Source organism: Sceloporus undulatus, chromosome 8 (assembly GCF_019175285.1).
Source record: "Sceloporus undulatus isolate JIND9_A2432 ecotype Alabama chromosome 8, SceUnd_v1.1, whole genome shotgun sequence".
In the NCBI taxonomy this organism is placed as follows: domain Eukaryota; kingdom Metazoa; phylum Chordata; class Lepidosauria; order Squamata; family Phrynosomatidae; genus Sceloporus; species Sceloporus undulatus.
Genome location: NC_056529.1, coordinates 39,406,281 through 39,428,455, shown reverse-complemented (window position 1 = coordinate 39,428,455; position 22,175 = coordinate 39,406,281). Strand labels below are relative to the sequence as shown.

The 22,175-nt window shown below is 43.4% G+C and overlaps 3 protein-coding genes and 2 long non-coding RNA genes across 5 annotated transcripts; all 5 read left to right on the top strand.

Annotated features, from left to right (window-relative positions):
- The first annotated feature begins 1,552 nt into the window (after positions 1–1,552).
- On the top strand, positions 1,553–3,743 carry LOC121914208. The gene is made up of 3 exons (XR_006100487.1): positions 1,553–1,606; positions 2,329–2,360; positions 3,727–3,743. It is a non-coding gene; the product is annotated as an uncharacterized LOC121914208 (long non-coding RNA).
- Positions 3,744–4,474: 731 nt separating this feature from the next.
- LOC121914462 lies at positions 4,475–8,604 on the top strand. Its single transcript, XM_042437872.1, has 7 exons — positions 4,475–4,542; positions 5,130–5,178; positions 5,897–6,055; positions 6,671–6,885; positions 7,256–7,359; positions 8,231–8,361; positions 8,593–8,604. The coding sequence occupies exons 1-7, from the start codon at positions 4,475–4,477 to the stop codon at positions 8,602–8,604; spliced, it is 738 nt and encodes a 245-aa protein (XP_042293806.1).
- A 39-nt stretch (positions 8,605–8,643) lies between these two features.
- Positions 8,644–9,576, top strand: LOC121914175. Its single transcript, XR_006100482.1, has 3 exons — positions 8,644–8,784; positions 9,194–9,387; positions 9,528–9,576. It is a non-coding gene; the product is annotated as an uncharacterized LOC121914175 (long non-coding RNA).
- A 3-nt stretch (positions 9,577–9,579) lies between these two features.
- On the top strand, positions 9,580–14,987 carry LOC121914461. The gene is made up of 8 exons (XM_042437871.1): positions 9,580–9,610; positions 10,516–10,652; positions 10,940–11,064; positions 11,841–11,976; positions 13,224–13,442; positions 13,987–14,157; positions 14,637–14,783; positions 14,918–14,987. Exons 1-8 carry the CDS (start codon positions 9,580–9,582, stop codon positions 14,969–14,971), a joined length of 1,020 nt encoding a protein of 339 aa, XP_042293805.1. The 3' UTR covers positions 14,972–14,987.
- Positions 14,988–15,228: 241 nt separating this feature from the next.
- On the top strand, positions 15,229–20,990 carry LOC121937523 (mesothelin-like protein). Its single transcript, XM_042480766.1, has 7 exons — positions 15,229–15,751; positions 15,871–15,956; positions 17,445–17,571; positions 18,459–18,649; positions 20,012–20,102; positions 20,193–20,330; positions 20,909–20,990. The coding sequence occupies exons 1-6, from the start codon at positions 15,716–15,718 to the stop codon at positions 20,274–20,276; spliced, it is 615 nt and encodes a 204-aa protein (XP_042336700.1). The 5' UTR covers positions 15,229–15,715; the 3' UTR covers positions 20,277–20,330; positions 20,909–20,990.
- The last annotated feature ends 1,185 nt before the right edge of the window (positions 20,991–22,175 follow it).

The window sequence follows — 22,175 nt, the reverse complement described above, 5'->3', positions numbered from 1 at the left end:
AGCCTTGCAAAGACCAGTTCTTTTGCATTATTTCCTCAGGGTTACCTGGCTCCTGCGGAAGGTGGGCATTGCAGCCACACAGGTAAGTGGAGACCTGCTCCCATTTGCTCCATTCATAGCTTTTGCCATTCATCCCTGACTCTCCTTGTCCATTCCTCTGCCTCTTCTATTGCCTCTCTTTGTCCTTAGTTGTGTGCCTTCAAGTCATTTCTGACTTATGGCGACCCTTAGATGAAACTATCAGAGGGTCTTCTTGGCAAGATTTGTGCAGAGGAGGTTTGCCATTGCCTTTCTCTGAGGCTGAGAGTATGCCCAAGTTCACCCAATGGGTTTTGTGGCCAAACTGGGTCCACTCTCAATGTGAGATTGGAAGCTCCTTGGAGGCACGGACCACCTTTCTGAAACTGTACGAAGTGTTGAGTACACTGATATATCTCCAGATGTTCAGAAAGAGCACTGAGATGTGGCCTTCCAGTTGTTGGCATGGGGCTGCAGGGAGTTGCGGTTCAGCAACATCTGGAGGGGGACACAAATTGTGCACCTCTGGCCTAAATCCATTTGCTTTTCATTGGTGGAAGATGACGCCTGACAACACCTGAAGGGGCACAGTGTCCCTCTACCCATTCCCTACATAGACAAGTGATGGATAACATTTATTTATGAATGAATAGAGAAGTTTCCATGGGATGTATGCACCCAGATGTTATGTATGCACCCAGATGTGTGTAGCTTAGAGGGTTTAAAGGAAAAGAGAGACATCCAGTAAACTTATCCATGGCTTTTAACCATGATGGATGAATGAAATTTCCATGTTCAAAAGCAGTGTACAGTTCTGACTATTTGGAAGGAACTAAGCTGCAGGAATACTGTTGTCTCCATGCCAGTGATGTAGACTTGAGTTGATCGACTGGGACTCAAGTCTCTTCAATGACTTGAATCCAATAAATGATGGACTGACTTGACTCCACTTACTCAACTCAAGACTTGAAAGTAGAAACTTGAGACTCGGAGTAAAAGGTTTGAATACATTACTGCTCCGTACTTTCTTTGTGAGTGCCCAAAACACATTTGGGACACATTAGAAGCTGAATAATCCTAAGGATGGGATCCATGTTTGCGTGGGTTCAGCAATTGCATTTGTATGTTTTTAAAAAAGGATTAGATAAAGTTATTGCAGGGGCCTGCTTGTACCTATTTGCCAAGAATGACACTTCCATATATTTTGTTGTTGTGTGCCTTAAAGTGGTTTCTGACTTTTGGTGACTCTAAGGCTATCATAAGGTTTTCTTGGCAAGATTTGTTCAGAGAAGGTTTGCCATAGCCATCCTCTGAGGCTGAGAGAGTGTTACTTGCCCAATGCCACCCATTGGGTTTCCATGGCCAAGCAAGGAACCGAACACTGGTTTCCAGAGTCATAGTCCAATGCTCAAAGCACAACACCTCACTGGACCTTGGCTGAATGATAGGAATGCTTAAATAAATTGATAAATACTGTGTATAAATAAATGGATATATAATAAATCAAAGTTTTGTTCTCAGGTTACGCTCATCATGGCGTTACTGCGTCATGCTTCCTTCCTGCCGATAGCATTTGGCTTTTACCTGGGTGAGTCACTTGAATATTTCCCCCCTTCCCTGCAAAATCTTCCTTCATTAGGCATCAGCCTACATTCGTGAAAGGATAACCATGAATGGAAGCTATGATAACGTTTTGTGTTAATCCCATTTGAAATATATGGGACTGCTCTGGAGCAAACGCGTGCAAATTTGGCACAGATTAAGTCCAAAATTGCAAATAGGCTTTGCAAGCAGCATTGTTTTTGAAGACTTTCTCACTGTGGGAAGAAAATGGGTAACAATTGTGGTTGCTTTCTTTGAAAAGAAAATCAGTGAGGAATGAAATGCCTAGGCCTTGCAATAGTGGATGTTAAGAAGAAAACTAGCTCTCTCCCCTTGGCTCTATCCATGAAACACAATTCCCATCCCATGCCATAGAGGATGCTAAACTAGGATGCAGCTACACTGCAGAATTAATGCAGTTTGACACTGCTTTAACTGTCATGGCTCCATGTTATGGAATCATGGGAATGATAGTCTGTTGCGGCCCCAGAGCTCTCTGACAGAGAAGGCGAAATATCCTGCAAAACTACAAATCTGAGCATTCCATAGCATTGCACCGTGGCAGTTAAAGTGATATCAAACTGCATTATTTCTTGATGAACCAATGATATTGCAATGTAAAGCAGGTGCACCTATCCATGAGAGCATTCTGTTCTCATCTGTTTGGGATGCTCTCCCTAAAAAATGTCCTCCTTGTCTTTTCTGCAGGGCTCTTCCTAACTGTGGTGGATGCTGCGTCCGTAAGTCCCTAATAATAATAATAATAATAATAATAATAATAATAATAATAATACTCTACAAAAAGCAATTGGGGCGGCTTACAAAGTTAAAATATACAGTCCAAACCCAAACTCATCCTCCCTTCTGACCTCACAAAGGAGCTCACCTTTCAGAAATGCTGGGCCTTCATTAAGAAAGGCATTACCTGCAGCAAAGACGTAGTTTCCACCTGTTTGTCATAAATTAAAATGTCAAAGTGGTATTCTGGTTCCTCCGTGGCTGGGCCTCTCCCTGCATATTTCGGATTTTGAACAATTTTCTTTAGCCTGAAATTCTCTGCAGGGAAGAATGGCGAGGGTTGGCTGGGCTGGCGGGCGCCTCATCGCTAAGGAATCCCATACCCTCCAATATTTGTGGATTTGTGAGCCCAAGGAACAGCCCATTGGCGTTAAGATGGCAAAAACGAATGGAGAAGAACACACAAGATAGGAGAGGCTGCAGTGGTTTGCTTTGGCTTGAGTCTAGTGGGAAGGACAAGACTCCATCCTCTCCATTCCCTTTGCTGAGTTAAATGGAGTGCAAACTGCTTTTGCACTTTGAATTCAGAGTGTGCAGCAATTGAAGCAAGCAAGGATGAAGGGGAAAGTGGGAGGAAGAGAAAGAAACCGGGACCATTTAGAAGTTTTCCTGGAAAAGTGGGATGGCAGAGGATTAACTGGACTTTCCTTGATAAATCATTTGGAGGGCATGGCGTTCGTGCATATTTCAGCATAAGATAAACTTAGGTTGAAATCGGAGGTGGGAATAATATGGGTTCTTTGGATGTTGTTAGATTGCAACACCCAGCATGCCTTTTCAGCATAGCCAGTGGTGAAGCATACTGGGAGCTACTGTCCAACAACATCTCGAGTGCAATATGATCCCCACTCCTAACCGAAATTCAAATTATCATTCCAAACCTGAGTAGATCATGGGAATAAATGGTTGAATGACACGTCAATACATATGGAAAACTCATGGCTTAGGTGGGCTTCCTTTAGCAATTGGAGGGAGTTTGGTGGAGAGGGTTCTTTAGAGAGAGAGAGCTCCCCTTGCCTTCCTCTGAGGCTGAGAGAGTGTGACTTGTGGGTTTCCAGGCTAGGAGAGGATTCAAACCCTGGTCTACCAAAGTCCTAGCCCAATACTCAAACCGCTACACTGCGTTGGCTCTCATTGGATTGTATGCTAAACATAATATTGACAGATTGTACTTTAGCTTTGTAAGCCACCTTGAGTCCCTGTAGTGGGAGGAAGGTGGGGTATACATAAACATGATGATGATGATGATGATGATGATGATGATGATGATGATGGTCTATTCTTCTTTTATTTGACCCTCCATTCTAGTGTCCTGCAACCAGGATTAATGGTAAGTGATCATTACATCTTCTGATATATTAAAATTTCTGATTATATGTGTGTATGTGTGTATATATATATGACCTGTAGTGTTTTTATAGAAAAGAACCCATGGCTAAACGTTTCTTTTTCTCTTTGTTTCCAACAGCTTCAGAAGTTTGTGAAGAAGTAGGGAGGTATTTCTATACAAGTATTAGCCGTAACATATGTGTTATTATTTCCGTGTTCGTCGTGTGACCGTCTTCGCCTAAGTCAGAGCAGACATGTTTTGCCACTTAAATCTCTCTTCACTCCTAAGACTTGATCAGCACTTGGCATGTAGATATTTGAAAATTCAGTGGCAGTGTTTAGGATCCGTGTCAGTGGGGTCATGATCCTGTTCCAGGTTTTCATCCAAACTCTAAAGGAATTAGCCAAGATGCCCAGAATGGAATCACCTCTCCATGGAGATGGAAACCATGTCACCAGCATTGTAAAAATGCTTGTCTTCTCCCGTGAAAAGTTTCATCTGTTGGTTTCTGCAGATCAGCAAACTACAGTATGGCCCCCGTATCCAAGGGTTCACTTACTCATGGGACAGTAGGGGAATAATTTGGGGTGGGACTTATTACCGTCAATATTGCTTTGACCAAGTTTGTGAACTGCACTTTTTGCAATAGAGTATGATCCCCATATCTCTGTGGGATCCATTCCCAGATTTACTGCTATATTCCCAGTGGAGGTTGACCATCAAATCATGTTGGAGGACCTCCAGATGCCTAGAAAGAGCCCCTTTGCACTGGTGGCTTCCATGTCTTTGGGGTGGTGAACCCACCTTGGTTGGACCATCCCAAGCGAGAAAGCTGGACTGAGGGATGGGATAGACCAATGGTTCCCAAACTTTGGTCTTCCAAGTGTTTTGGTCTTCAGCTCCCAGAATTCCTGAATGTTGGCCAAGTTGGCTGGGGCTTCTGGAAGTGGAAATCCAAAACACCCAGAAGACAAACGTTTGGGAATCACTGGGACAGATGCATGGACAGGAAGCCAAGATGAAGCCAATTCCAAAACGCTAAGCAAGGATGAAAATATAAGGAGGTCAGGAAAAAAGGTGCATCTCTGGAGGGGAGCTTTCATGCAGATAGTGGATAATAACCAAAGTCTGGAAAGTTACCGAAAGGAAGAGAAGAGGCATGTCTAGAGGGAAGTGGATGGAAACCTCTGTGGAAAACGAGAATGTATTTTTTGGGGTGGGGAACCTCTTGGGTGGCAAATGAAAACATACACAGGTCACACATATATCACAAGCGACAGAAACTGGCGCACCCCAGTGAAGTGGGATTAAGGTGGACTTTGTTGCATTGTCTTGTGTTCCTCGCTTACCTTTGTGTGTCTGTCTTTCTGTCTCCTTGCAGCAACAATGTCAAAATATCTGCAAACCTCAGCTATGTGGTTTGTGACAACGTAAGTAAATGATATATTGTAAATGATATATATCAGAACAAATCTGCATTTCAAAGACCTGGTTATGCACAGGGTTGTTAGTGGGTTGCCAACATACCACCACTGTGCTTGTGGTGTGCCCGCATGCAGTCGGCTATTTTTCAGCCTTAAACTCAGGAATGCCCAGCTAGTGAGCAGGTTTTGCGAGTTGTTGCATCATTTGGAGAAGCTGCACATTTAGGCTACCAACTTTGAATGGGGCTTGTCCCTGTTGCGTTTCTCCCCAAAGAATCCTGGCCATATTTATTTGGGGAAGGTGTCCAGCGTTGTGGTTTTAAAGCATCACAGCCCACTGGGATTCACCGGGCAAAAGGCTTGTCCAATTTCCATAGAGTGGAGCCATGACAGTTAAAGCAGTGCCAAACTGCATTAATTCAGTCTCAGAGAATGGTCGAACTATGAGTTTCTCAAGCATCAGGAAACTCAAGAGGAGGATCCCATTTTTGCAGTTTGGGGGCTCTTTGCAAAATTTATGCATGGTTGTATTGTTTTGTTGTTGCTGGAATAAAGAAAATGCTATTTCCTGCACAAAAAGTGTCCAGAAAGATAACTGGTGAATTTTGCACAGAATAAGTCCTGAGTTGCGAATAGACTTCACAAATGGCATGGTTTTTGAAAACAGCAGGAAGAAAATGGCTAAAATGACCCATTGCTTTCTTTGACACCGTTTTCTCTTCAGATGCAGAATCTGAGCCTGGTAAACCGGACTTTTATTGTCCAGGCCTTAGAGTTTTCTCTGAGAAAAAGGGCGAACGTTTCGCTCAATGTCGCCAGAGTCCTGGTCAGCCAAGTGGATGCGGAAGAGCTAGAGGCGGCGCTGGAGGAATTCAATACGAAGGTAATAATAATAATAATAATAATAATAATAATAATAATAATTCAAGGAAGTAATTCATGCTGTTTTAGGAAAATATGAAATGCAAAATGCAATGTATTTGCACCCCCTCTTTATTTTTATTTTTTTTGTTTAGGATTTTGTTCTTTTTGTGTGTGTTTTTAAATTTAAGAGACATAAGAGAGATTTTTCATCTTTTCTCATATACCGAAGTAATCCCTTTTAAAAAGACAAAACTCTACCTCCATTGTTTATAAGTAAAATTGAAAGATTTTTAGACATGCATTTACATATGCATAAATATATTTTTATATATCAAGGATGTTTTGTACATGAATTTATATAATCACAAAGATTATTGATGGAAGATAGCATGATGCAGTGGTTTTAGCATTAGTCTATAACTCTGGAAACCAGGTTTCAAATTCCTGGTTGGTCATAGAAACCCATGAACTTGAGTCTCAGAGGATGGCCATGGCCAAAAAGAAATTGGCCAAGAAAACTCCAGGATAGGTTTGCCTTTAATGTCATCATAAGTCGGAAATGGCTTGAAGGCACACATCATCATCAACAACAACAACAACAACAACAACAGTGTGTCCTCTGTTTTCTTTCCAGATTGTGAACTCTTCCCTGATCTCTCACAACTGGAAAGAGGTCATACTGAGAGCGTTGTGGGATGAGAGGCTAAGAAATGAGGACCGTTTCAACGAAACAGAGTTTGTAACCGCCTGGTTCCAGAGGAGACTTCGACTTTTCATCTCGGCCATTTCCACAGATATGCTCCAGTGTCTTCACAATGAAACCATGCAATGCGATCAGTACCAGGCAATGTACGTGGCATTGGCATCCCTGGAAATGGGACTATGGGTTTTTCCAGCCGTTGTTTTATTATTATAGGGGACCCAATACCTCTCTATTCTTCAGCTAGGATGTCTTCAGGCCTTGAAGGTGACCTGCCAAGGTCTTGAAGGCCATTAGAGATGCAAAATGAGGCCAATGCCTTGCAATCATAAATTCCATCCACCCAAATGAAATATTCTTTCAGTCCCCAAATTTCTAGCATTGCAGCAATGCAAATGATTGAATGGTTGAACATTTTTTGCTTCTGGAAGAGGCTTAACTTTGCTTTGTCACTGGTCTGCATACCTATTGAAATAATCTTTTGTCTCTCTCTTTCTCTAAATTGCTTCTCTTTCTCAGTGTTAAAGGTCTAGATGCAGAGTTTACGAAGATGAGTCTCTCTGTTCAGACGGACATTTTGCACTCTTTCCAGATTCCCTACTTGAAAGGATTGGATTCGGATGGTAAGGGAGAGCTCTGTTTACAATTTGCAAGGGCTCCGTTGGCAAACTCTTCTACTTAATGCAGCCAGAACTAGCCTACTCTCCTTAGCTTTAGGTAACATCCTTCCTCCGGCCTTTGACCCCCGACAACCATTGTTAAAACTGAACTTGTCACCTCATCTCCATACCTACAAAATTTTGAATTTGAATTGACATTCTCACACTCAACTGACTTATATAGATCTGTCTCCATGCCAAACATGCATCTGAGGAAGTAGGCTCAAGTCTGCAAAAGGTCATGCTACCAACTTCTATCTTTCAGTTAGTCTCAAAGGTGCTACAAGATCTCTTTGCATACTGGTTTTCCATACTAACACTGCTATGTCTTTGAATTCAGCCAGAGTAATAGCTACTTTTTAAAAATTATTGAATAATGGACTCATAGAACCATAGACTCTTAAAGTTGGAGGGAACCATAAGGGCCATCCAACCCAACCTTGTACCATACAGGAATGTATAAGTGCCTTCAAGATGCCTTATGGAGACCCCATGAATTTCATGGCTAGACAAAATACAGCACAGGGAGGTCCAGAGTATTGTCTGAAATGAGTATTATCTGAAATGAGAAGATTAACTTCTGGAGACATACAGGAGTAATAATCTCTCCTCTCTTTTTCTGTTGAATTTTGGGGATGTATCAAGGATTAAGTCAAGCCTAACCATTGCATTTTGGCCCTGAAGTTTCAGATGCTGAAATGCCTGACAATTTTCTGACAGTGTAGTGTCGAAACTTCTGAAATGTTGGAAATCTGATTGATCCGAATGTTTATTTCACCTTCTTATCTTTAATCAGTCTATCCTTCCATCCCTTTCTTGTCTTTGGGTTCTTCAGACTCCTCTCTCCGATGCTACTCCTCAAACGCCAGCTTTTCCGCTTTCTTGGAAGAGAGCCTTCAGAGCTTTGGGGACCTTCTGACTTTGAGAGACCTGGAAACCTTAGTCCCCACATCTAAGCTCCACAAGGTACCATGGGCTTTTTTTCCTCCAAAAATTCACACATCCACAGCTTGAAAATATTTTAAAATATTTATAAATGACAAAAAGCAAACCCTGATTTTACCATCTTATATAAGGGATGCCACTTTACTATGCCACTGTGCATAATGGGACTTGAGCATCCATGGATTTTGGTCTCCATGAAGGGAACCAAACCCCAGAGGATACCAAGGGCCCGCTGTAGACTAATCTTTTGAGTTTAAATGCTAATTTTATATCCCTTTCCCCTTTTTTCTTTTCCAGATCATGAACACAATTCCTCCAGATGCTTTGGCCGACTTATTTGCCAGGGAAGGATTCCTCAATGATGACCCTTTCTTGACCGCTCTGTTACAAGCCTATGAGAAAAGTGGCTTATTTATGGACAGCTTTAACCAGAAAAACATGACAGTAAGAAACACCAAAAACAGACGGAGGACTGCTCCTCCCTTGCAAAAAACCCAATGCAAAGAGAAAAGAGCCAGCCATAGAAAACCACAGCTCACATGTTTTTTTTAGCAAGCTTCATTCATCCTGATTTTGCTTTGTATGCGGAATAGTTTCTACAGTTTTCAAGATGTTACAATAGTTGTCTTCTGTCTGTGGGACATATACTCTAAAATAGTGGTTCCTAATCTTTGTTCTTCCAGAAGTTTGGGATGACAGAACCCAAAATCCTTGACCAAGCTGGCAAAACATCATGCCACAAAAGATTTAAATGTTTGTGGGGAATTGGGGGTTTTTGTGGGGGGCTTCAAGGACCATCAAAGTGGGGTCCAAGGGCTTCAGAAGGGTTTTATTTTTGGCCTTTCTTCTGCAGAGCATCCTTCCAAATGGCACCAAGGCGGCGCTCTTGGCTGGTGTGTGGCCCACAGTGGTTTCCAGTGGCAGCAATGGAACTGAGGTGGACCAATGGCTTGGTGGCCGCTTGGCTGACTATTTCATGTTCCTCAATGGAGCCATACTGAATGCAAGCGAAACCCTGAATGCTAGCTGTGTGACATTCCATAAAATGTAAGCTCTATTGATAACGCTAATGTGGGACACAAGGGGGACATAACAGAAAGAGTGTCTCTCTGTGTGTCACCTATTTTTGGCCAATATTTCTGCCAAGATATGGCTCAACTAAGCCACCGCATTGTTTTGCTTTGCAGCGTGAACAAGCTGAATGAAGACGTTGCTGTGTTTCAAGGCAGGGAGGAGGAGATGTACTATTCCATCAAGGCTTACCTGGCAGGTGAGTGTCCAGGCAAAAGTTATAGAAGCAAGAGAGAGACACGCTGTATGTCTGCTGAGCCCGAGTTTGAATCCCGTCTCGGCCATGTAAACCTGGGCAAGTCACAGTCTCTCAGCCTCAGAGGATGGCAATGGCCAAAACTTGCCAAGAAAACCCTGTGATAGGTCTGCCTTAGGGTTACCGTTAAGTCAACATGAACTACTTGAAGGCAACACAACAACAACAAAAATGAATTAAAGGTGCAGCTATGGAGGGCACTGAGGGCATCATTCCCCCAAATAAGAATTGCTTCCCAGTGAGATTTTTCCTTCAGTCCCCAAATTTCTAGACTTGCAAGTGCAGTGGGCTCTTTAGGTACCCCCTGTGGGTACCAAAATCCAAGGATGTTCAAGTCCCATTAAATACAATGGCATAGTAAAATGGTGCCCCTTATATAAAATGGCAAAATCACTATTTGCTTTTTGGAATTTTCGTATATCTTTTCAATATTGTCAAGCCGTAGATGCTTGAATCCATGGATAAAGAAACCATGGATAGAGAGGGCCAATGCTAACTTAAAACTTCAGCTGAGCATTTAGAAACACACTTTAGGCATCCAAAGGAAAGAGGGAGACAAAGTGACCAAGGGAATGGAAACATGGCAGACAGAGGAGTTTGTGGTGTGGATGATTTTCAATGGGTCACTCTCTGCATTGCTAGAAATTGAAAAGTGACCCCCCAAACAAAATTCATTGAAGGAGGAAGAATTTGTATCTGAATATTAGGTTACATCACAGCAGTTTGGCCAAAGGCGACAAGGCTTTGTGTGCATCAGTTGGTTGGAAGGATTAGAAATTTGTCCATTGTACAAGGCATGACTGTGATTTGGCTCCATTTTTAAGAATCCCCATTTATTTATGTTGCAGCAACCGATGCCAAGCCTCGCTGCTACAATGTCAGCGACCCACAGACGTCCGACTGGCTGGTCATGTATTTCGGGAGTTACATCCGCTATAGTAGCGCCAGGGACATGAGGTTGCTCACAAACAACAGTGCAAACATAGTATGTACCTCTGCTGAAATGTAGTCTTCTTGAGAAACTGTCGCCCCAATCGATGCCCAAGTTTGTTGCACCAAGAGCCAATGCAATGAATCACAAGGGATGTGGTGCCTCAGTAGTTAGGGAACATCTCTTGATTCAGTAGATCTGCCCCAGTTGGGATTAGCAATTCTCAATGAATCACAGGGATGTGATACATCAATAGTTATGCCATCCATTTTTAAGATACAAATTCCTCCAGATGGTAATTCATATACAGTAGTGGAAAATGCTTACGTGTCTTTTCTCAGTTCCAAGATCTCGCATTTAGCCGTGACAACCTGGAGCTTTTGCACAGATATCAGGTTCGGGACGACTTGGCAGAGATGTACGCTGATGCTCTTCTTACTGTCGATTCTGATTTCAGCCTTTCCAGGTGAGTGTGAAATCTCTTCCCTCAGGAAATAATGATGAAAAAAGATGAAATTTGCTCCTAGTACCTGTGAATATTTAGGAGAAATGCAGGTATACACACTCAGAATTAACACTCTTCCCTAACCAACCAAGGCTTGCATTGTGTTTTCCAAGCAAAAAGGTGTGGGGGTTTTGTACAGAAAACATTGAGATTTTGAGCAAGATATACTGTTTTTACACAAAAGTGTTTTGTATGAATTACTGTTTCTCATGAAAAATGAAATTTGTTGAGGGGAAATGTCCTAAAATGGGGAAACTCTGAAAGATGCACAAGAAAACGTTCATCTTCTCACCCAGAGGGATACAATTTTTTTTTGAAATCCTTCATTCTCTGCTGCAAGAATGAAAGAAAAACCATAAAATTTTGTCTTCATAGGGCTAACATAAACTTTCAAGCATTGGTGCATCTCAGTCTTCATGAGACTGTGGTTTGCTATGTGTGTTATCTGATAAGAGTACACCACAAAATGTGAAGGATATGTGAGGAAACAGGGATATGACAGCCGGTCTGGTGTAGTGGTTTGAAGGTTGGACTATGACCAGGTTTCGATTCCCAGGTCGGCCATGAAACCCACTGGGTGACCCTGGTCAATTCATGCTCTCTCAGCCTCAGAGGAAGGCAATAGCAAACCTCCTCTGAATAAATCTTGCCAAGGAAACTCATTATAAATGACTCAAAGACACACAACAAATGAGGGGAAACAGTGCGCCCTAACATGCCATGCTCTTCCTTCTAAGTCTTCCAGACCAGCTCCTTTGCTTTGCACAACGCTCCACTTTGATCCCTGGCCTCACCCCTGAAGAAGCCTTGAGCCTCATTGCTCAGATCAATCTTCATTGCAACTCTTCCAGACCATCTTCATCTGACCGCCAGGTGAGAATCCCCTTTGGTTTTGTGATTGTGCATTGCACACTCCTGGGGTACTTCCAGCTTGAAGGACATCTAGCGCACTAGGCAGGTATTCCAGACCTTGGAAAAGGTAGTCAGAGTGAATAGACTCGCCAATGGTAATGGGTGATCCCTGTATCAATGGGAGGGTGAAGCCATTGCAGGGCCAGCTCCAACTTTCAAGGAACTATCCGGGATGCTGAACCTGTTCAGTGGATAGGATTCAACACCATATGTAGGTCCTTTAAAGTTTAAGTCCTTTAAAGTGTAACTTTAAAGTAACACCTGGATATATTGCCCTATTGGCATGGAAACCACCACTGGGACAGCCCTTCCCAGAATCCCCAAGTGACCTGGCAAATTCAGGACAGAGAAATTTCCATATACTGTACTGTTTAACCTCTTAGGCTACACATACATTGCAAAGTTAATGCACTTTGACACTGCTTTAATTGCCACGGCTCAGTGCTATGCAATTCTGAGATATTTAGCTTTAATTGTCAGGAAGCTCTGGTGCCACAACAAACTACAAATCCCAAGACTCCATTGGATGGAGCCATAACAATTAAAGTGGTGTCAAACTGCATTAATTCTGCAGTTAATTGGTAATTGGTAGCAGCCCTAGGATCAATGTTGCTGCCCTATCGACATTACAGACTTAAACTGAATTCACAGTCCATTCTTCCTGCAATTCTTTGGAGAAAAAGCAGGACAGACATGTCTAACAGATACTTCTCAGCACATTAGCCAAATGGTTTCCAGGAATATCTGAGGAAATCATAAAAGCTAAAGTAGTATAAAACTAATACAAGTTTTCAGTATAGGCATGCCTTCTCTTGCCCTCCAATGGACAGATGATGGGAGTTATAGTATAACCTATCTGGAGGGCATCAGGGCATTGCTGGTGGAAATTGTGATAGAATAGATCCAGAAAGTGCAGTTTGGAGAATGAAACTGTTAATTCTGGGTCATATACCTGGAAAAGTATGGAAAGTATAGAATACTGGTAGCATGTTGCACACAATTCGTAAATAATTTCAGAGAGGTTACAAAATTTCTATTCAACTGTTCAATAGAAATCACATAGCTGTTGGACAACTATATAAGAAAACCTAGGCTGAAAAAGCAGAAAAAAAGGTGACTTAGATGGACATTGCCCCAAATGTTGTTTGGATTCTAGACATTCCCTCCCTTAACATTTTCACTCTCTTTCTCCCTCTCCCTTCGACCAGCTTGCTACAATGCTTGTGGCCCAAGTCAAGACATTTGATCGCCAGACGCTGGTGGCTTTGGGGCAACAGGCCATGGGGCTCACCACTGACCAGATCTCAAATCTGACCACCGAAGTCCTAAGGGATCCCAAGGTCTTGGAATCTCTTGGACGGGTCACCAGCTGGAACCGGGGGCAATCCCAGATGCTGGTCAATGAGATCCTGCGCAACAACTTCACGGTAAGCATCAGACGCCCATCCCTTGGTTGCTTGCTTTTGGAAAGAGCTTTGTCTAAGAATGCAAGAATCACTATGCTGGGTCATAAGGCCAAAACCTGGCATTGTCCAGCTTCCAGGTTCTAACAGTACACAGACATCTCCATGAATGGGTGCAACAGACACACTTGCTTTAACTGTGCGCATGATGAAAATGTCCTTTGGGTGACAGTTGCCAGTCAAGTCCTGGCTGGTTGAAGTCCATGTCCTCCAAAGGATAGAGCCACAGCAGTTAAAGTGGGACCATAGTGCTAATAACTGGGTGGTGCGAAAGGGCCCCAGGTGTATACCAAAAGTGGTTGGGGTGCCAGTGTGAGTGTAACTGGATATTGTGGTTAATACCTTGAAAGGAAAGGAGAAATCGCAGTAGACTGGCACTGTTGTTGGGGGCACAGAGGGAAGGAATATGTAGCTCAAGGATTTTCCTCACTGCCCCCAAAACCTGGAATTGATGCTACGGGAGAGAGAGCGATGAGACTCACTTTCTGCTTCCTTGCTTTGACTACAGCTGGATACAGCCGAGAAGTTTGAGAGCCTTGGCGCCTTGGCACAGGGCTTGCCCAGCACCAGCTTTGACAGCATTTCTGCAGATTTGGCCACAGAGCTGGCCAAGAATGCCAATTTCGTGAGCGCTTTAAGCCAAGGTCCGGAGCATCTGAGGAAAGCTTTTGTTAGCAAGGTAAAAGCTCTGGGCTTTTGGGGCGGCACCCGGGATAATGGTGGCAAGACACCTGGCCAAGTTTGGACACCCCCCAAAAGGTGCTCCTTGAAGTAGTATTAAAATAGGCAGTCACACTCTCTGTTATTTTAATTTGTTGTCTGCTACATTTTATGGTTTGACTTTTAACATGTATTATATTTAATTATTTTTGTAGAATGTACACCATTGGCAGGTTTGTTTTATCTATTTTCATTGATTGTGTGTACAGTGCTGTGTAAATTTACAGTGCTATAAAAATAAAGCTTAATAATGATGATAATAATAATAATAATGGAACCTTCTAGCTGAGCATCTTGGGTTCCTCAGCCCCACAACTTTTACCAAATTCCTTGCTACCATAAAACTGTAGGTAAGGGGGGATATGTTCCAGCTTTTTTTGGCATAAGTGATAAGATAAATAATATTTGGGTTGTGTGTCCTTTACCGCATCCTTGCAGATTCTCTCCAACTCCTCTTCGTTGAGTGACATTCTGAATAACATCCCAGATGAACTGGTTGACCAGGTTCCCAACTCGCTACTGGTATTTCGGGGAGAGGTTCCAGATCTCCGCAAAATCAATGAGAAACAGTGGTCCCCACAGCAGGTAAGGGCTTTGGTTTTGCTCATAGACCTCCATGGGTTCCTCCTGGAGACAACTTGGCCAGAATGTCCCATCCACGGCTTTGGTCTTGCTCCTGCTCTGCATCCAATAAGACTCTCCTCCTCCTTTTTTCCTAGGCAGCTGTCCTTTTCAGAGAGGTGTTTTCCAGGACTGACAATTACACTGAGTAAGTTTGGGGTCTCTAAAGAGGGATGGAGACAGCATGGCTTAGTGGTTGGAGAATAGGATCAGGACTCTGGAGATCGGGGTTTGATTCCCCGTTTGGCCATGGAAACCTTCTGGGTGAACCTGGGTAAGTCACGCTCTCTCAGCCTCAGGGGAAGTCAAAGGCAACCCCCCTCTGAAGAAACATGCCAAGAAAATCCCATGATAGGTTAGCCTTAGGGATGCCATAAGCTGGAAATGACTTGAAGGCACACCACGACAACTCCTGGACTTAAAATGGCCTGGAGACCTAAAACATGTGGAAAATGTCCTCTCACCACCATCACCATTTGGGGGCAATTTCTATTTAGTTTTTGATGTTGGGGGCATGGTGAGGGTTCAGCCCTCCAAGATCTCCTAGGAAGGCTATTACACTCAGCCTCCCCCAGTTGCCCATCTCTGGTCTATGGCTCAGGTGAGGATTGTACAATATTCCACAGGTAGTTGAACCTTAATGTCCAGGAGGTCTCACCATTGGGTATGTTGGGTAGGGCTAATGGGAGTTGCAGTCCAGCAATATCAAGCCATTTGCTCCTTTTGCAAAGGGACTAAGGCTTTCCTGGCTGAATTAAATCTGACTCCATTGTCCTGCTAGACATGAAAGATGGACACACTTCTCTTCCAGGCTTTCTGCATTCATCTTGCAAGGCTTCCAGTGCAACGCAGTCAGCAAACTGTCGGCTGGGCAGCTCTCCTCCCTGGTGCAAGAAATGAAAATTAAAAATGCTAACCTGAGTGAAGGACAGGTGAGGGGCCTTGGAGACACAAGTTTTGCAGCAATTTCGTGATGAACAGACACAGACAACCCAACTTTTGGTTTATGGGGAGGTAGTAACACTGGCATTTGCTTTTCTCATCCCATCAGCTCTCCTGCATGGCCAAGCTCCTTGCTAGAAACAACCTGACAGCAAACGTCTCCAGTTACCCACCCGATGTGCTTCTTTTCTTCCCGTGAGTAGCTCTTAAAAAATTCTCTTCTGGAAGGAATAAAAAACAGATAGAGGAAGGACTGTACTAGTCTGTTGTGGGAAGCACACCAAAGTGTCTTGTGGCACCTGAAAGACTAACAAGTTTTGTGTGGCATCAGCTTTTGTGGACTCTAGCCCACATCACCATATTAGATATTTATGCACAGAGAGGAGGATGTTGGAGGAATGGAAATGGAATAAAAGTACTAGGAACAAAAATGTTCTCAGCATCCATAATCTAAGGTGTTTATCACATGGAGGTTTTTGCAGCTCAGATCCGGGGTGACTCCTGGTTCAGCTATGTGAATTCATGTTATAACACATATATGTTTTATTACACCTGGTTGCCCTTCCATTGCCCTTCCAAATCGAGGGGGAATCGAATCCAAGGCAAGTCATATGATGCGGAATCACGCAAAGCGGAGTGAGTGCACACTGTATTACCACACTGGTGCATACCATGTGGATTCAACTATTCAAATCGGCACCCTTGCGCATGCTGAGTGGGGGTCTGAATGCATCGAGACCGTGTATGTTTCTGGGGTGAAAAGGGGTGCAAGTTCTTGTTCCCTGTTTAGCGCAATTGCGTGATTGCGTGAATATTTGCCTTGTGAATATTTCTGTGTCTTCTTCATCCCCCTTTTTTATTTTCCCTTCCATTTCAGCAATTTCAACACACACATAGGTAGATAGATATACATACATATCTGTATATTCATATTCACGCACACGCACACACACACACACACACACACACACATATATTCCCAAAAAAACGAGTTGCCCTAAAAGTTGCCCTGAAAGTGAAAGGACCACCGAAAGGAAATGGGGAAAATTGCAATGCTGCATCATGGGAAATTTGCAACCGGGGGGTTTGCGGTGGTATCCCAGAGCAGAAGAAAAGTGGCATTCCATACCAGACCAATTCGGAGGGAAATCGAAGGGAGCTTGGAAGCGATTTCTGTGAATTCACTTTTTTCCGAATTCATCAAAATGAGGGGTCACTTTGGAATCACTGCGGAAGTGCCACGGAAGGAGCCCCATAGAAAGGAATCGCATCTGATAACACATTCATGTTATAACGTAAATTTGCACCATTGGACTCGCAGTCACATTGGATCTGAGCTGCAAAAAGCTGCAAAAACCTCTGTGATAAGGCTCTAAGAGCCATTGAAACATGCATGGTCATGAAAAGTCTTTGTTGAATCTAAGTACCATTCAATCTTATTGAGTACAGTGGTTGAAAGACAGGAATGGGAATGCAGATAGATGGATAGCCAACAAGCTAACTAGATATGTAACAGGCAGAGAAAAATGCTGAAAAGGGAGTCATAAAACAGTCTTCTACAGAACAAACCTGAATCAGGTAACAACAAAAGACCATTATGGTTCTTACATACAGTTCCCAGATGAAACCACTGAAATGCATCATTAGCAATTTTTAAATGACAAAAATCATGTTGTTTTCCAGCCTTGATGAAGTAGACAGTGCAAACTGCAAAGTGTTTTACACTCTGGCTTCCCAAGGAGACCTCAGCTTGTTGGCTAATGGATCAACACAGAGGACCAAACTTTTGGAGAACGCATTGAGTTGCTTTGTAAGTAATATTCTTGCACTGAAAGGTTGGGATAAGAGACTGGGTGTGTTACATTACAGTCAAAACTTAATGGTCAATTAATAAAAATCAACGTTTCCTTTGGAGAGTTGCTGAGGAGAAGCCTCTTTGTGTCTGTGTTTGTGGGATGCTGAGCAAGTCATCTCCTATGCCTTGTTTCTGAGATGCAGGAATGGTATCAATGATGGAGGAAACAGAAGACAGAAAATTGGGCAGAAAGTGTGATTTGGGGAATAATGACAGCTCTGTAGCGACAGAAAGCTACTGCACTAGAAAACAGCTTGAAAAGATTCCCTTGGCCCTCAGGAAAGCTGCTTTCTATCTGCAAGAAACAATCTCCTCTCCATAAGGTCTTCTGTGTCAAGGGGGCAATGCATCCACACTGGGTTGTAGTCCAGACTTTAAAGGAGATACGCAAAGTGCTGGACCTATTTAGGGAATAAACTTCAGCAACCTATGCTTTCAAAATTCCAACTAAAATCCAGAGTGGACTCGGAGATCAATCTTCCACCTTAATCGAAAGATGCTTTTCTTGAACAGCACATAGTAGACAGACCTACAAATAACAAGGGCTTTATATCGACAGAAATAGATGTTAAATTTTAGTTAGAAAAGTCTACTTTTCTACTAAACTAAAATCAAGAGAGGGATCAAGGACAGGGAGGAGAAGGAGGAGAAAGAAGAGGAGTTGCTAGATATCTATAATTCTCTTCCCTTTAGTTTAGGTCAAAGAAGATTCACCCATTTCTGAACAAGTCGGTTGTTAATGTTCACACTGGTGTTAATGTCAACAGGTAGCTTTCCACCATTGCTATCTCATTCTGCCGTTGCTATCCTCTAAATATTAAACCCATTGTCTGTTTTGCAAGGGAGTGGAAGACACCTCGCTCAGCAAGGAGCAGCTGCAACAACTCGGAGGGTTTGTGTGCGACATGGAGGCAGCCACCATCCAAGACTCTGACCCTGGGATTCTGGAGAACCTGAAACTGTGTCCTGATCTCACAGCTTCCCAGAAAGCTGCCTTCAATGTGCTCCTGAGCAGCGGGAAGACTTCGTATGGGTGAGTAACATTCCTGAGGGTTTAGGAATATCTGAGAACACAACCAAGCAAGGTGGCATCATCTACTGCTGCTTCCGCACTGCAGAAATAATCCAGTTTGAGCCACTTTAACTGCCATGGCTCATTGTGATGGCATCCAGGGATTTGTGGTTTGTTGTGGCCTGAGAGCTCTCTGACAGAGAAGGCTAAATGTCTCACAAATGCTACATCCCAGAATGCCATAGCATTGAGCCATAGCAGTTAAAGTAGTGTCAAACTGAATTAATTCTGCAGTGTGGCTGCAACTCAAATTATGGTTACTGGTTTTGGACTACTAGGAGGAATGCAGTGCATAAAACCTAGCACATTAATTCTTGATATTATTCTCAAACTGTATTTATGGGGGATGTTTTCAAAAAGTCCATCAAACTATATTTCAAAAGTGAAATTTCAAAATTATTTTAAACATCTGAGCTTAAAACATCACTAAGGCCTAAAATAGGAACAGGAATTGGGCAGCCTTTTGGATGTGGTTGGACTGTAACTCCCAGCAGCCACAGACAACATAGGTAATGGTGAGGAATGCTGGGCGCTGAAGCCCAACAATATCTGGAGAGCCTTATCATTCCCATTTCTGGCCTAAATAAAATGATTTGAATGACTGAACTGGATTTATGTAAGGATTGTACTACTGTTCAGCAATGGATTCAGTGGATCCACCCAAACTGAGAGGAGCAATTGGGACTTAGAGCAATGTACTTAATTCCTACATAACTTTCCACTTTGGTCTATACACTCTGGTCAGGCCCCATCTGGAATATTGTGTCCAGTTCTGGGCACCACAATTCAAAAAGGACATTGAGAAACTGGAGCGTGTCCAAAGGAGGGCGACTAAAATGGTGAAAGGTCTGGAAACCATGCCCTATGAGGAACGCCTTAGGGAGCTGGGTATGTCTAGCCTGGAGAAGAGAAGGTTAAGAGGTGATATGATAGCCCTGTTTAAATATTTGAAAGGATGTCATATTGAGGAGGGAGCAAGCTTGTTTTCTCCTGCTCCAGAGAATGGGACACAGTGGCGCAATGGATGCAAGCTCCAGGAAAAGAGATTCCACCTCAACATTAGGAGGAACTTCCTGACAGTAAGGGCTGTTTGACAGTGGAAGACACTCCTTCCTCGGAGTGTAGTGGAGTCTCCCTCCTTGGAGGTCTTCAAATGGAGGCTGGATGGCCATCTGTCGGGGATGCTTTGATTTGGATTTCCTGCATGGCAGGGGGTTGGACTGGATGGCCCTTGCGGTCTCTTCCAACTCTATGATTCTATGATTCTATTATTCTAATAATATTTGGTAACACAAACCATGCACATGTTTCTGTGTGATACAGGGCTCCTGCATCCTGGAATGATGGAAGTCTTGAAGACCTTGGGCCCTTGGCTTTCTACATAAACCGCACTATCTGGGATCCCATTAACAAGGTAAGTAGAACAGAAGAGACTGTCTTGCACATGACCATCTTACTCTCTTGTATTGCACAAATTCAGATTAATATCCTTTTCCTCAGCAAGAGAGAGTCATCTTCTTCAGGAATGTGGCCGATACCTTTGACAGTCAAAGTCCTGAGCAGAAGACAAAAACAATGCTCTTCTTGAAAGCAATTGCTCCAAAACCTGCTTCACCTCCCAGGTCTAAACGGGCAACAGAAGGTAAAACAGGATTGGGTTTATTATACAGATCTGTCATTTTTATTTCTAATAATTTCCAGGAGCGTGACAGTGGATCAAACTCAGCGATGTGCTTAGCACATTTTTAGAAGGAGGACTCCTCCAAGTGATGGAAGGTGTCTGTTTAGGATAGCACATGCTATCACTTTTACCAGGTTGTGCAATAAGATGGTTCAGCATGTTTGAGTCCACATCGCCACCATTTAATAATATGGGATGATTGATATGCAGTTGGTGAAATTCATGGATCTGGAGCCCACATATCTGGAGGGCCAATTGTACTGTGCACTTAATAGAAATGCAAAGAGACTGCTTGTGAGATCAACAGAAAAAAAAGCCTACTTGTCTTTATGGTGAAAGACTTCCTTTTTATGCTTTCCTATTTATTATATGAAGACATTCCTAGCTGTAGCAAGGCTTGGTTCTCCTTGTAACTAGAAGGGTTTTCTGAGGCTGAGAGGGCCCAGGATGACCCAATGATTATGGTGGTGGCTACTCATAATTTTCCAGTTGATTTGTGTCTGATGGCTCTTTCTTTTGTCTCTGGGTTCTGCCACCAGATTGCAAGTCTGATCCTATCACAGCCAGCACCTTGGAAGACCCACTTTTCATAATCCAATATGACAGTGCCCAGCAGTTTGATGCGTGTCTGAGTAATGAGGTTCTCAAAGCCAACTTGGCCACTTTGCTGGAGCAGCCGCTCCCGAACGACTACTTAGCTGTGATGAAAAGGAGGCTAGATGAGGTACCTGAGGGCATGTCTACATGGGCCATTTACACCAGTTTTTCTCCACCTTTATGTTGCCCTGTCCACACGATGCAGGTCCAGAGCCCCAATTCAACAGCAGACTGTCTTCACGAGGGAAGGCCAGTACCACATCAAATCCAGGCCATCCTTGGCTTAAAGCACATTAAAACAAAACATCACACTTTGCTTTCGATCTTCCAGAAAAATCTGGAGTGCTCCGGAGTGATGCCCAGGTACCTGTTCACACACATGTCCTGCAATGCCGCCTTGTGCATTTTTGCCCTCAAAGGGAGCAACATGTGCCAGTGGCAGCAGATGGCATAGCAGGACACGCATGTAGACAGCAATCTGGCATTGTTCCAGAATGCCTAGGTAACGGGGAAATCTTGGGGCCACAATACTCCAGCAGTATCCTGGAGTATCCTGGCTAGTGTAGACCTGCCTTGGGTAGGTTTGGGGACCCTTTGAAATTTCACGATTATAGCATTATGATTCCACTTTAACAGCCATGGCTGCATCCTATGGGATCTTGCAGTTTGTAGTTTGGTGAGACCCTGGACCTCACTGACAGAGAATTCCCTAAACTGCAAATCCCAGGATTGCACAGGATGGAACCATGGTAGTTAAAGTGGAATCAAAGCGCTGTAATTGTGCAGCCTGAAAAGGCCCTTTCACCGAGGACAGTGCATTTGTGCTAAGATGATGTGACATCCGTAGAGCATTTCCAAGAAGGTTTTGTTTCTAGAGAACAAGGTTGTTCATTCTTTCCTGTTAAACCTTTACTTATAACCCTCCTTTGCCTGTTTGGACATTCTAGATCTATCCTGATGGGATCCCAGAGGATCAGCTGAAGCTCTTGGGCTACCTTGCCCATCAGTACAGTGCAGAGGAGATTAGCAAATGGAAAGTGACGTCCAGTGACACCCTTGCTGCTCTCCTGAGTCCGGACAATGGGGTTTGGGAGGAAGCTCAGGTAAGGTATCCCATCCGTCAAGACTCAAAATGCATGTTCCCCCAGACCCCAAACAGCTACCTGGGGTACCAGAGACTCATTCCCTTTACTACCCCCTTCATAAACG

Bases quoted from the DNA above. Each gene is read 5' to 3' on its own strand.
- LOC121914461 (XM_042437871.1), top strand. From the start codon at position 9,580: ATGTACTATTCCATCAAGGCTTACCTGGCAG. The intron at 9,611-10,515 runs GTGAGTGTCCAG...TTTATGTTGCAG, and splicing joins CATCAAGGCTTACCTGGCAG to CAACCGATGCCAAGCCTCGC. The intron at 14,158-14,636 runs GTAAAAGCTCTG...GCATCCTTGCAG, and splicing joins GGAAAGCTTTTGTTAGCAAG to ATTCTCTCCAACTCCTCTTC.
- LOC121937523 (XM_042480766.1), top strand. From the start codon at position 15,716: ATGAAAATTAAAAATGCTAACCTGAGTGAAGGACAG. The intron at 15,752-15,870 runs GTGAGGGGCCTT...TCATCCCATCAG, and splicing joins CTAACCTGAGTGAAGGACAG to CTCTCCTGCATGGCCAAGCT. The intron at 17,572-18,458 runs GTAAGTAATATT...CTGTTTTGCAAG, and splicing joins AGAACGCATTGAGTTGCTTT to GGAGTGGAAGACACCTCGCT.
- LOC121914462 (XM_042437872.1), top strand. From the start codon at position 4,475: ATGTTGGAGGACCTCCAGATGCCTAGAAAGAGCCCCTTTGCACTGGTG. The intron at 4,543-5,129 runs GTGAACCCACCT...GTCTCCTTGCAG, and splicing joins GCTTCCATGTCTTTGGGGTG to CAACAATGTCAAAATATCTG. The intron at 5,179-5,896 runs GTAAGTAAATGA...TTTTCTCTTCAG, and splicing joins GCTATGTGGTTTGTGACAAC to ATGCAGAATCTGAGCCTGGT.